Source organism: Crocuta crocuta, unplaced genomic scaffold, assembly GCF_008692635.1.
Source record: "Crocuta crocuta isolate KB4526 unplaced genomic scaffold, BGI_CrCroc_1.0 scaffold70, whole genome shotgun sequence".
In the NCBI taxonomy this organism is placed as follows: domain Eukaryota; kingdom Metazoa; phylum Chordata; class Mammalia; order Carnivora; family Hyaenidae; genus Crocuta; species Crocuta crocuta.
Window position 1 is genome coordinate 9,219,471 of NW_027528417.1, and position 13,220 is coordinate 9,232,690.

At 39.7% G+C, this 13,220-nt stretch overlaps 1 protein-coding gene across 5 annotated transcripts in view; it reads right to left on the bottom strand.

Annotated features, from left to right (window-relative positions):
• The window catches only part of OPA1 (OPA1 mitochondrial dynamin like GTPase), an 89,633-nt gene that overhangs the window by 21,692 nt on the left and 54,721 nt on the right, over positions 1-13,220 (bottom strand). For all 5 annotated transcript variants that reach the window (XM_077754360.1, XM_077754363.1, XM_077754359.1 and 2 more), the window contains 4 exons: positions 12,206-12,346; positions 10,147-10,263; positions 8,770-8,863; positions 7,635-7,745 (listed from right to left, as the gene is read on the bottom strand). In XM_077754360.1, coding sequence (XP_077610486.1) covers positions 7,635-7,745; positions 8,770-8,863; positions 10,147-10,263; positions 12,206-12,346 — 463 coding nt within the window. The remainder of the gene's footprint in view (positions 1-7,634; positions 7,746-8,769; positions 8,864-10,146; positions 10,264-12,205; positions 12,347-13,220) is intronic.

Sequence of the window (13,220 nt, forward strand, 5' to 3'; positions counted from 1 at the left end):
CTGCTCAATTAAGCAACACTGGCAGTACCTCAGTAAGGTTGTTTTTAATCACTGGAGGAAGGTAAATAAGTAGGGAGGAGGAAAATACTGGTTGAGCAAACGATAATGGTCTGAAAGAAGACACAGTGAGAGACATAAGAAAGAGACAAAGGGAAAAGACTGCTTAGGAATGTGCTAGATGCAAGGACAGATGAGAAAAATAGTATTGAGGTCTTGCAATTATTGGCCAAAGATATGCCGTTGCAGTAGTTACATGTAAGTGAAACTATGGGGTCCTTATCCTTCATGTTTTTCCTCCAGGGCACCTTATTCTATTTTCTTGTGAGTGCACCTTTAAAAAAACAAAACAAATAAACAAACAAAAAAACCCCAACCCTCTCTGGGCCTGTGTACCCAGATTTCTACAATTCAATGCCATTCGTTTTTCTTCAATGCCCTTTAAGATTCATTTTCTTTGGTTACATGTCAGGCACAAATGACTATGCTATTACAGATATGGTTCAAATAACACATTTTCAACAGTCACACAGTTTCTAAGACTCCACTAAAAGAAGATATATGCCGGTTTTATCCCAATTAATAAAATGACCGATTTTACTGCTGTGAAGACGAGGAACTCTCTAGGTCTGGGGGCAGTAGGGTGGGTGGGTGGTGGTGCAGAGAAAAATCCCCTATGGAGATTTGTTAAAATTTGCATACCAGAGCCCTAACCCTGGAAAAATAGTTTTAAATAGGAGTTCCCTTTTTCTTAAAGTTCCAGACTCTGCAAATAAGAATCATTTTCTAGGATAATTTTCAGTCTCACACTACTTGATGGCCACTATTTTCATCCATAAAGGCCTTCAAGCATATGGCAGGTATGGGAGAGGTCCAGGAATGCGGAGTAACCAAAGGAAATTAAATTTGAGAGGATCTTGATAGCCTTCCTTTTTAAATAAAGAACAACAAAATCATTCTGGCTGAGGGTTCCATCTAGATATGTTCTGACTATTTTTTATTCAAGTTTTATCACGGCATAAAGCTGTTTCCTAACTATCCTATAAATCAGAATTCTGTTTTAGAATTAAAAAAATCTTAAGAAATTTTAATTGAAGTCTAGTTGACACACGTTCCATCAGTTTTAGGTGAACAACAAACTGCCACAAGTGCAGCCACCATCTGTCACCCTACAGCGCTCTTACAATCCCGCTGACTCGATTCCCCACACCATACCAATAAAGGGGCTTTTTAGATTTAAGCAGATATGCTACATTTCTCTTCTGATTGGAGCTTTTAAAATGGCAGTATTGGTTCATTCTGCTGTCACGCCCTTTAGGTCACCATAATTTCAAAAACACACCGGCATATTAGTAATGAAAGGAGCTTCCATTTTAAAAATGATTTGGTAGTGAGTAGCTGATAGCTTGGAGAAAAAGAAAATGTCCATCTAAGGTTTTAGAGTCACAACTGAAACTTCTGCACACTAAGAGACAAAGCTTGTAACTCTGCTCCTTTCTAATTATCAAGAGAGAGCACAGGATGGATTATCAGAGGAGACTGGGGGAGTGAGGACACACAAAGACAAGCCACACCGGCATTGTACACTCCCAGGAGAAACAAACTTTAAGTTTTAAGAAACAATTGCTGGCCGTCTGGGAGATGCCCAGGCATCAAACAATAAAGAACAGTGGACAGAGGCGAGCGGCGGGGTGACTCCTGCTCCCTAATCCCCCGGCTCCAGTGAAAGGCCAGCTGTTGCCACCTCGAGTAGGGAGTCAGCAGGGCAAATCAACGGCGGGAGAAAAAAGCTGCGGATATTGGAAAATTCTAATTTACTAGGCTCTCTAAGGTTTTTAACATTAAGGGCATCAAACCGTATCATTCAAATGAGCCTGTGCAATGGCAGCCCAAGGAAAGGAGTTTATCACTGCTTTCACTTTCATTAGTAAATGAGATGTAATGAAGTTACTCAGTTTTTACGGAAGCACATCTTCAATTCATACAAAGTACAAGAAGTAGGAAGCAATCCTCGGAAGCTCATTATTACACATTTCAATGCTCCCAGACCAGCTCAAAACCCCCTCAACTTAGAGGAATGGCCATTATGCTCAAGTAAAGACTCTACGTGTTACAACAGGACCTTCAGACTCCAAGCATGAACACATCACACTGAAAAGCTGTGTCTGAATTTTGGGCAACTTACAAACTACTTAATGAACAACGGTGGACTTTGACAGAATACACTTTGAGACGTATGTACAAGACATAACAAAGAAAATTAACTTCCTTCAATGTGGCCAGTGGCTTGGTTTACACTTTAGTGTTCCCTTACCCAGGTGTTTTAATTCTATCAAGGTTTTCATGTCACTTGAAAGATTAAATATTAAATCACTATCTATGTCTTTCTGACCCACTCTGTAAAGGACATTGCTAACTATAATCTTCCAAATGTAAAGGACTATATTTTATGTAATTATATTTTTCAATGGCTTGAGGTTTTTTCCCCCCTCAAAATAGTTCAGCACAGTAGTTAAAAGGCCTGGACTCAAATCTTTGCTTTCCCACTTACTACACATGTGTTTCTAGGCTTCCACATCCTCATCTATAAAATAAGACATATACCTATGAGAAAGCATAGAAGGCACACAGCCTAATACCTGGAACAGGAAAAGTATTCAAATACTCACATTCATAAACAGTTTCAAGTTCCGATATAAAAGTGAAAAGAAATGTAAAGTTAGAAGGGAAAGACTGTAGATCTTTGAGCGATCTAAATGATTTGTAATGCCCCTTTAATTCCTGGGTATCAAGGATTCTTTGATTATGTGCACAGAGAATGAAAAGTAATTCAGGCTTTAGTGAACAAGAACTTAAAAAGAAACCTAAGCTCTAAATCCCAAGCAATTGATACGAAGGTCCAAAACTCACAATAACCTCGTTAACAGTTGGTACAACATTCACATAACAAACAAAGAAAGAATTCCATGCTGCTTTGGTGAAACGCAGTTTAGCAACGTTACGGCAATTGTTACGGGTGCCCAGACACTCCGTTTCCAGGGCGGAATGAACAAATTCCAAAATGTCTGTGAGATGCTGGCACTATCGCTTGTTTTATATAATGGCAATCATAAACGATTTTATAAATCATAAAACAGCTCATTATAGAAGGAAAAACTTGGAATTGAGCTATACTATTCTCATCTTCCCCTCTTCAAAGAAGGCATTTTAAAACTGTAGTCTGTTTCAATAAATAAATATATTAATCCGAATAGATTTTACCTAAGTTGACACTGTATTTAAATATCTATAAAAAATCCTTTGAAATAAAATTTGCTATAAAATCAAAAGAATTTCATCAAGGTCATAGCGGGCATATTTCAACACTAAACAGCTCTAAGTGTAATCAGATGCCACAAATAAGGAATTAAAGTAGAGAGATGAGTCATGTCTTTTATTAAGTTGTCCAGGAAGTAACTTGGCCTTTTGCATACTCAGAGATCATATTTTTTAAAATTCTAATTTTCTCTAAATTATTTTCATATGACCATGATCCATTTATATAAACAACAAAATTAAACAACTTTTTACCTTTTTTATGTAAAAATAATCTCAGATTGGGAGAAAAGTTTTAAGAACACTACAAGGAACGTATTTTTCCTGAATAATTTACTGTCATTATATCCCATACACCCCAAATATTGTATTCATGTGTATTAGCTACAAATAAAGACATTTTCCTAAATAATCCCAATGTAACAATCAAGATTTAAAAATTAACACTGATGTATTACTACCATGTAACCAACCTTCAGATCCCATTCAAGTTCCACCAGCTGTCCCATTAACGTCCTCTAGAGCAAAAAGGATCAGGTTCAGGATCACACACTGCATTTTATTTTTATGCTCTTTCGACCTAGAATAATAGTACCTCACTATTTCCTTGTTTCTCACGATCTTTTTTGTTTTTTTGTTTTATTTATTTCTGAGAGAGAGAGAGAGAGAGAGAGGGAGAGACAGTGTGAGCAGGGGAAGGTCAGAGACAGAGGGAGACACAGAATCTGAAACAGGCTCCAGGCTCTGAGCTGTCAGCACAGAGCCCGACATGGGGCTCAAACCCACGAATCGTGAGATCATGACCTGAGCCAAAGTCAGACGCTTAACCGACTGAGCCAATCAGGCGCCCTGTTTCTCATGATCTTGATACATTTGAAGATTACAGGCCAATTATTATATAGACTGTGCCTCAGTCTGGGCTTGTCTGATGTACCTTTATGACTGGATTTAAGTTATACATCTTTGGGATAAAAAAAAAAACCTATACATCTTCAGTACAAATATCCAAGGAATGACACTGGGTTTTTTCCACTGCGTTCTAGAAGGTCACACACAGTTCTGATTTGGCCATTACTGATAATATTAACTCTGACAGCTTGAGTAAGGTGGTTATTGCCAGCCTTCTCCATTGCAAAGTTACTCTTTTTCCTTTTTTTAATTACTTTGTGTGATTATATGAACCCCTCATTCCTTACACTGATTTTATTCATTTATATAGTTAATTTTATTCATTTACTTATATATTTATCAATTTACAGAATCCTGTTTTATTAAATGGGTTACAGTTTGTACCTGTCGTAACTTATTTTGATGACCAAAGTGTCCTAGTTTTGGCCAGCTGGAGCCTTTCCATGCTGGCTTCTCTACCGCACTGCGCGTCCCCGTCACCCTTCACGTACTTTTTTACTTTCTCATCTTAGGGAGCACCAGGTTCACCCTGACCTTCTCTTGCTCCAGCTAGGGACTCCACTACATCTCCAAAGAGTCCTGGCTCCTACGGATGACTTCTTTCTACAGACAAGAAGGGGTGGGCTCTTCTTCCGTTTCTTTGGTCTTCCTAACTCAGGACAATCCATTGATGAATTTTCCAAAGAAAAGCGGTGAAATGATTTAAATGAGCGCATTTAATAAGACTGGCAAAAAACACGACGCAGCAAACTTTTTCCAAATCTCCACAATACTCCACCCCTGTACTGTTTTGAAACTGTAGTGAAAACTGTTTTGGCTCTTCTCTTACTCTAAGCTCCATTAACTGTATTCTACTTGAATAGGCTATCCTACAAACTTTGATCCAAGTAATACAGTAGTTGCTGTTAAAACTGTGAAAGTTTTCTGGCTGAAAGGATCCATGACCATATTCCCGAGTGTTCCGTTAGAGGGAAACAATACGGGAAAGGTGCTCCCAAGACTCTTTTCCAACTAATAGACAGAGTCATGGCTCATCTCCTTTACTGTGAACGATGAAGCCAAGTCACTGGTGAAACACTTGCTTCCAAGGACATGATTTGGTACATTAACACGACCATAATTTTATATGTACAAAAGTAGTCAATCATTTCAAGGGAGTCAGTGGAGTACTTTCTCAGGAAAGCCAGCAGGACAGTCTACGACTTGGCCTGACAGCGCACCGATCTGTGTTAGCAATACACTTTCTTCAAATAATCAAAGTGGGACTGGAAAGTAATGTGGTTATATATGGCTCTACTGCAAAACCTGAGAAAAGACCCACTGCTTTTAATCGTTTACAATTATACATGCTGCTAAAATACAGTGGGGTATTTCACTGTCTGATAACCACGCACGGGGGTTCAAAAGAGATATATTTGTACACCTTGCAACACTGACACACCTCTTCCTGTAAGGGCGCTAACGTGGCATAAAATTGTGAAGCAGAGACTTGCAAGTGGTTTTTGAACTAATTCTAAAAAGCCTCCTAGCAATATAGTAACTACGGGAGTCATCTTTACAAGCCAAGAGGCTAAGGCTGAGAGATATCCTGCCTGAGATAATACAGCTGGTGAAGGGCAGTTCACATTCAAACACAGATCTTCTACAAGTTGGCACAAACTTAACTATTCTGACAAAGTGGCATGAAGGAAAACTAAAAGGAACAGAAAGTGGAAATGAGAGCCAAAAGGAGATATGTTTCAAATACAAGATTCTTTAAAGGCAGAAAGGAGAGGAAAGAGAGCCAGTGACGTGCTGGGGTAGCTGAGAGAGGGAGACGACAGTGGTGCAGAAGTGCGTGCGGCTGAGTCGCAGGGCATCGAACAGGAAGACGCTCAGCTACTAGGGAGGGTATGCAGTGACTTAAATTCAGGTTAGAAACCGTTTTCAAACTTGAAGAATTTCTCCCTACTTAGTACCTTCTTTCTCTTAGATATCAGAAAATTCCCAAGACCGTAAACTGAAGTACACGTTGAAAGGAAAAATACTTTGTTTCATGGAATTAAATGAGGGAAACCTGTAACGAGGTTAAGCTCAAACAGAAGCACCAACCTCAGTATGTTTATGTTTATTAAACATTACTCTTTCACTGATTTCCTTGGGTTCTCAAGGCTCAGTATGTAATCCCAATACCTGAAAACTAGGAATGCACCAGCATCCAGGAAAGAACAGACATCCCCCACAAACAAGGTGACAAAGTGATCAGGAAGGCCGAGCCAGCCTGGAGGTGCGGGAGCGGTGGCCACAGCGGAAAGCCCTATGGGCCTAGTGGAGGTGTTAGAGCCTGACCCGGCTGAAGAGGGCGTTCACGTGGGGGTGCTGGTGGGGTGGGCCGGTAGTGAGGAGAATACCCGTGGAGGAGGGCAGTCCCGTCTGTGCAGGGTACTGGAGCACACGTAGGACAAAGAGGGTGTCTTCTAAAACAGCATGGCCTGGACTCCGGTGAGGAGGGGGTGTGTGGGCAGGGGAAACCATGGGAAGGATAAAGGGGGACGTGCCTGGCATACGATGTCAGGGCGTGAGCTCAGGAAACAGGACTGTGAAGAAGGGCAACGCGGCATGGGGTATCAGAGCCTGGGTGAAGTAAAACGGGTGTCAATACAGGGTGCGGCACTGTGGTGGTGGCCTGGAGTTGGTGATCAGAGCCTGAGCTGGGTGAAAAAGATGCCTGTGCAGTGAAGGGGACAGTGACAAGTTTCGTTACACACAGGGAGACTGATCAAAGTAAGTAAATATATTAAGGGTATCTGCAGCCACATTTCTCGTGGTCAGAAAAAGGAGAAAAACAGAATGAACCTTGTATCACTGAATTAAAATGGAGAGTATCAGTGTCAACTTATGGCTTTCAATCTAGATGTACATATGTGATTATGAACAGAGGCATAAATGTGCACATGCATGAGTGCATGCAGCAACTGCTCCCCAGCTCTTTCCACTGAGAGGGTCTGAACAGTGACAGTAGTCCAATGACAGCGAGCATTCCCAGGCCTCGCTCCTGATTTCTAAACACCATTGTCCAAAACAAGGAAGCGGGATCAGGCAAAGTACAGGATGAGCACAGAACATCTCGTTACATGGAAGGACACTGTTAGGACAACACATGACACGTGAACGGGGTCTGAAAATTAGATGCAGTAATGTATCAGTGTCAGCACCCTGATTTTGAGGGTCCCATTACAGCTGCTAGGAGAAAACCCTGGTTTCTAGGAAACACACGTTAAAGTACTCGCACGTGACGGGGCTATGAGTCAGCAACTCTGTCTCCAACAGTTCATGCAAAAACGTTCTTTGCCAGCACTTTTCTATAGTGTCGAGGGACTGGATGAACGAATAATGGAAATGGGGAAGCAGAAGAGGCAGGAAGAACTACTTACTGAGGTCTTCGGCCAGCTGAACTCGTTTGCCAGTGAGCAGCTTTACCTTCTTCTCACCATCTTCAGCAAAGTCTTCCAGCACCTCTTTCACGTTTTTCTCTAATCGCCTGACTGTTCAAAGTAAACAAAAACTTGAGGAGCTGTGTTTTTAACGAATGCACGAGGATGATAAAATGAGTAATATTTGGAGGGCAAGTTCTTATTTTCCTCATCGTGTTCAATCTATTGAGTTCAAACTTCTCAGTTACAGGGAGAAAGCTTTACTTGTCATAGAATACATTTATCAACATTAAACTAACACATTCTCAGAGACCGTCATATTCTCAAGCCCTAACACTTTAATGGAAGTGCAGATTTCCCCCAAAAAACTAAGTGCAGCTTAGGAGTCCTCTTCTAACAGAATTTTTGGGTAATGAAGGGAGATTCTTGGTACGTTTTATCTCCCATCTTTCCCAACTAGGATTTATTTTCACTAATATTTTAAGGGCATTTTTAATTTTCGATTTTTCTAATAAATCTATTTTTAAAGAAGTATTTTGGCATCATTCTATTAAATGAATATTATTACTATTTTTTTGATGTCAAAATTAGAAAGTGACCCCTCATCAACAATAGCCCACGTATGGAAAGAGTCCAAACGTCCATCAATGGATGAATGGATAAAGAGGAGGTGGTATACATACACATATGTGTATGTACACACACACACACACACACACACACACACACACACACACACACTGGAGTATTACGCAGCAATCAAAAAGAATGAAATCTTACCATTTGCAACTACATGGATGGAACGAGAGGGTATCACGCTAAGCGGAATTAGTCAGTCAGAGAAAGACAAATATCATATGACTTCACTCACATGAGGACTTTAAGGTACAAAACAGATGAACATCAAGGGAAGGGAAGCAAAAATAATATAAAAACAGGGAGGGGGATGAAAACGTAAGAGACTCTTAAATATGGAGAGCAATCAGGGTTAATGGAGGGTGGTGGGAGGGGGAGGGGCTGAATGGGTAAGGGGCATTACAGAATCTACTCTTGAAATCACTGTTGCACTATATGCAGGTTTGGATGTAATAAAAAAAAAATAAGAAAGAAAGAAAGTGGTCCCTCTGTGGCTTACCTTCAGTGTTGGTAAGTTGCTGCCTTAGAGTATTTGCAGTGATAGCAAGCATGCGCTGTATTCGCCAAAACAGGACGACATCATTGCATTCCAACTGAAATATTAGGTAGTTAAGATTACCAGATGCAGATTTAAAAATGAAAACCACGATCATAAACACATACGACTGCCTACTAAAGTTAATACCTATACCCTAAGCTTTAATAATAATAAAAAAAAAACCCCTCAGATTTACCTAATGCACGTACTTCTACTGCAGACATAAGCCACCGAACCATTTCCGCTCAGGGTTCATGAACGTCTGCGTGATTTGCGTTCGATACGCCTCACACCTATATAGCTTTGTTTTGATTCCGATGACAAAGCAAATGAATGTGGGAAGTAGAGAATTTCATGACATTATACACGAGTGGAGATTCCCAGCATACACCCTTACTCTGCATTTAGCTTCTCCTAACAACCTTGTTAGCTTAAATAGGTCCTTAGGTTAGCCTCTTTTCTCTGAGTGTGCATGCAAGCCAGTTCTGAAATGCAGCTTGTATATAAAAATAAGTTAATGATGTGTTTTAAGAGAAGCTTATTCTGTAGAGAGGTCTTCTCAACAATGAAATTATGCAAAACACTTGCCACTTTTTACACAGGGATAGTGACATACAAATTTCCTTTCAGCTGTAGGAAACCTAAAAGCATTTTCAGAGGCCTAGGATCACTACTTTAAATAGAGTTCTTTCAGAGCTTTCTACTTAGAAGAAAATGCTCAAAACACATCAGTCTGCTGCCACCTGGCGGTCACTTTATGAAATGTGGCATTACACTGTACAACCTCCTACACTTAAAGAATTATTTAAAGATTCTAGTAATATAAAGAATTATAATATAGGAAAAAGCACCTTTTTTGCAGTATGATGTACACTATGCAAATGGATTATGTTATACACATGCATACAACTATGTAGAAAGTTTAACGGAATATATAAAAATGTTAACTAAAATTACTTCTCGGTCAGGGGATTATAAGTGACTTACTCCCTAATAAGGAATATTAGTGACTATTTCCTTTTGCAGTTTTTTTTTTACATTTGTTTATTGCATTTCCACAACAAGAATGTGTTATTTTATAACATAAAAAAGATAATTCTTAAAAAACAAATCAGTGGTTTAGTGCCTATTCTCTGCACACACAATCTTATTTATTGTGTGTAAAATATAAAGTGGTAAAAACCTTCGAAAAGATTATGAGTTATGTTTCTCTTCATAAATCACATATACTTTTCCCCAGCAGATCAAAGGACTTAAAACTAATGCTAAAGCTCTAGTTTACTTTTAAGCATCCAAACCATCACTAAAAGCATTTCCCCTGCTTTGTGGACACTTTACCTCAGAATCTACAAAATGCCTTTGGTAGTAGTAAAAGCCTCTTCGACAAAGGTTACAGTGATTTAGAGCTGTTTTTAAGAAATGTCTTCTATAAACTTGGTGCCAAGTATCTTTAATCTAAAATGAAAAAAGAAAACAAAACCAAGGAGTTACTGTACACTATTCAGGTTGACCAAACACATTCTGAAACGGCATCCACAAAGTTATAAAAGTCAATTAAAGCTAATGGTAGTGTTATTCTGCCAACTATTTTTACCCATTAAGAAAAACATTTTAAGACAAAAGATTTACCACTACTCTGACTGCTTACCAGTTTATATACTTACAAATATGTAGTGTTTTTAATAAGTGTTGTTATTACTTTCAAATAATCACTCTGTAGAGTAGATAGGGTTGGGATTCTTATCTCCCCTAGTTAGAGGTAAGGAGCCCCAAAGAAAAAGGAGGTTCTGAGCCTTATCTAAGGACAGAGTCAGGAGTAGGAAGCTGGTCTCAGACCATCAACCCAACGGTATTTCCTTTCTGATGACTACATTTTGCTGTTACCATAGCAAAATGACCCCCGCATTGCATTATGTAGTTTGTCAGAGTGTTCAAGGTTCTTCCACATCATTGTCTTTTCTAAGCAGAACAGTAATAATGGCAAGTAGGTACAAGTATCATTAGCCCTATATAACATATGAGGAAAGTGGCAGCTCAGAGGTGATGTCAGTATGACTAGCGAACGAGACGGAAGCGTGCTAGAATTCACATCTCCAGCAGCAGTCCATCCATTCTTGTCATAGGGTTTTGTTAACCAGATTATAGCTTCGTCAAGTGCACTGAACAAAATCTCTCTCGGAAAAAAACCCGAGATTTTCTTGCTCAGAGAAAGTGACTAAGGTATAGAGCCCATCCATATCCTGATACACAGGCAAAGTCCAAGTGCGGATAAGTTAAATTTGTATCGAGCTAATAATTCCATGTAATCATTAGTTTTAATTTTATTTTTAATTTATAAATAATGTTACATGTCACAGCTTTAACTGCGTTGAGTTTTACCTGGGACGTTTAACTGACTGAGCCACCCAGGCACCCCTTCTATGGAATTTAAATCCACTCATTTCTCAAGTGCAGAAATATAAATAGTAGGTAACCTCTAAAAGAATTTATGTGTGGCTCTGAAATTTCTTATATGATTGTTTCCCCCTTAGAATAATTTTTCTAATCAGGTTTCACTTAAGTTAACTTAAGCTAATATTAAAATGAGGTTTTAATTCCTTACACTCTAACAGGCCCAGAAACACAGTTACTTTTTTAAAATCTTCCCCAAACAAGCATCACGAAGGTAAGTAAACATAGTCTAAACTGTAATTATTTTTCTTCTTGTATTTATTATGAAGATAGGAGAATGAGGCACTATTCAATTTAATAAAAACATTTGTATTTTTTTCTAAATCCACTCATACCTGATTAAGGTAATTTTTTTTTTTTTTTTTGAGAGAGAGAGAGAGCGAGCGTGTGAGTGAGTGGCAGAGGAGCAGAGGGAAAGAAAGACTGACTCTCAAGCAGCCTCCACATACAGCGTGGAGCCTGACATGAAGCTCGATCCCACCACCCTTAGGTGAAATCAAGAGTTGGATGCTCACCCGACTGAGCCACCCATGCGTCCCTGGTTAAGGTACATTTGGCTGAGAGAACACACAGATATACATATGAAACGCACTGAGGTAGAACTTGTATTTTGTAATCCGCAACAGCATAACGTGGTGCAGAGAGGTGACTGGGTTTCACCTCCTTTTGAGAGAGCGAAGCGCTCAACATGCCCAGGTACTTCACCTTCCCAAGTCTCAATCTCTCCATTACGACTTAAAGTATTACACGTAAGAAAACAATACCACGAATGAACTTCTACTCTGCACGCAGCCAAAATGACTGTTTTCACCGTCAGCAAAACTACACATGACCCAGGTCAAGTCAAGCACTTATATATCCGAGTAACACATGAGAAGTAGCGGCATTTTACTGCAAGAACAAACATTAAGGAAGTAAGTTCACGGTTTTCCGCAACAGTTGTTACCAAGCTTGGGTCCACTTCTACCCCTCGGGACTCCAGGTTCTTTCGCACGGTGGTGATCTCGTCGCTTGCGAGGTAGGCCGGGTGCTCCTCGTTACACTTCAGCATCTTCTCCAGCTCGTTCTTGGTTTCATTGTGGACAAACTGGAAATTGTTTAAAAGAAGACTCTGTTTTAGCTGGTTCACGATGTGACATGCTTATGGAAACAGCCCCGATTTCAATAAAAACACGGCTCCTGCACAAGGGGTGACACAAGCCCCACACAAAACCCAGAAAGAACAGGGTCCCCGCCTATGGATACAGGATGTCGGCTCAGGGAAGCAGAACAAGCTGGACTTACACGAGGGAAAAGAAACAAAAAAGGAATGAGCCCTATTTGTTATATAATTTACTTTTGCTGAGATGTTTTATTGTCGAAGTTACAGCGCCAGGCAGCTTATTATGTATTTCTTGACCCCAGAGTAGGATATCTGTCTAGGAAAGAGACACCCTGAATATACAGGAAGAGATAATGTTCTTTTTTTTCTTTTTAAAATTTTTAATGTTTATTTATTTTTGAGAGAGAGAGACAGTGTGAGTGCGGGAGGGTCAAAGAGAGAGGGAAACATAGAATCCAAAGCAGGCTCTAGACTCTGAGCTGTCAGCACAGAGTCTGATACGGGGCTCGAATCCACGAACTGTGAGATCATGACCTGAGCTGAAGTCAGGCGCTCAACCGACTGAGCCACCCAGGCGCCCCAAGATTACGTTCTATAAGTGCCTCACATCTAAGAACTAGATGGCTGTAAGGACTTGTACCTGCTGGCATGCTTCTTTTCTGATAAATATGAAATTCATAGCTGGGATTTTAAAAAAAGACTTCTAATTAAAAACTGTGCTTTAAACTACTTCTGCAAGGTGCCTATCATTCCTTTTTTTTTTTTTTTTAATTTATTTTTAAATAATGTGTAAACCCAACATGGGCTCAAACTCACAACCCCAAGATCAAGCACAGCACGCTCTACAGTTTGAGCCAGC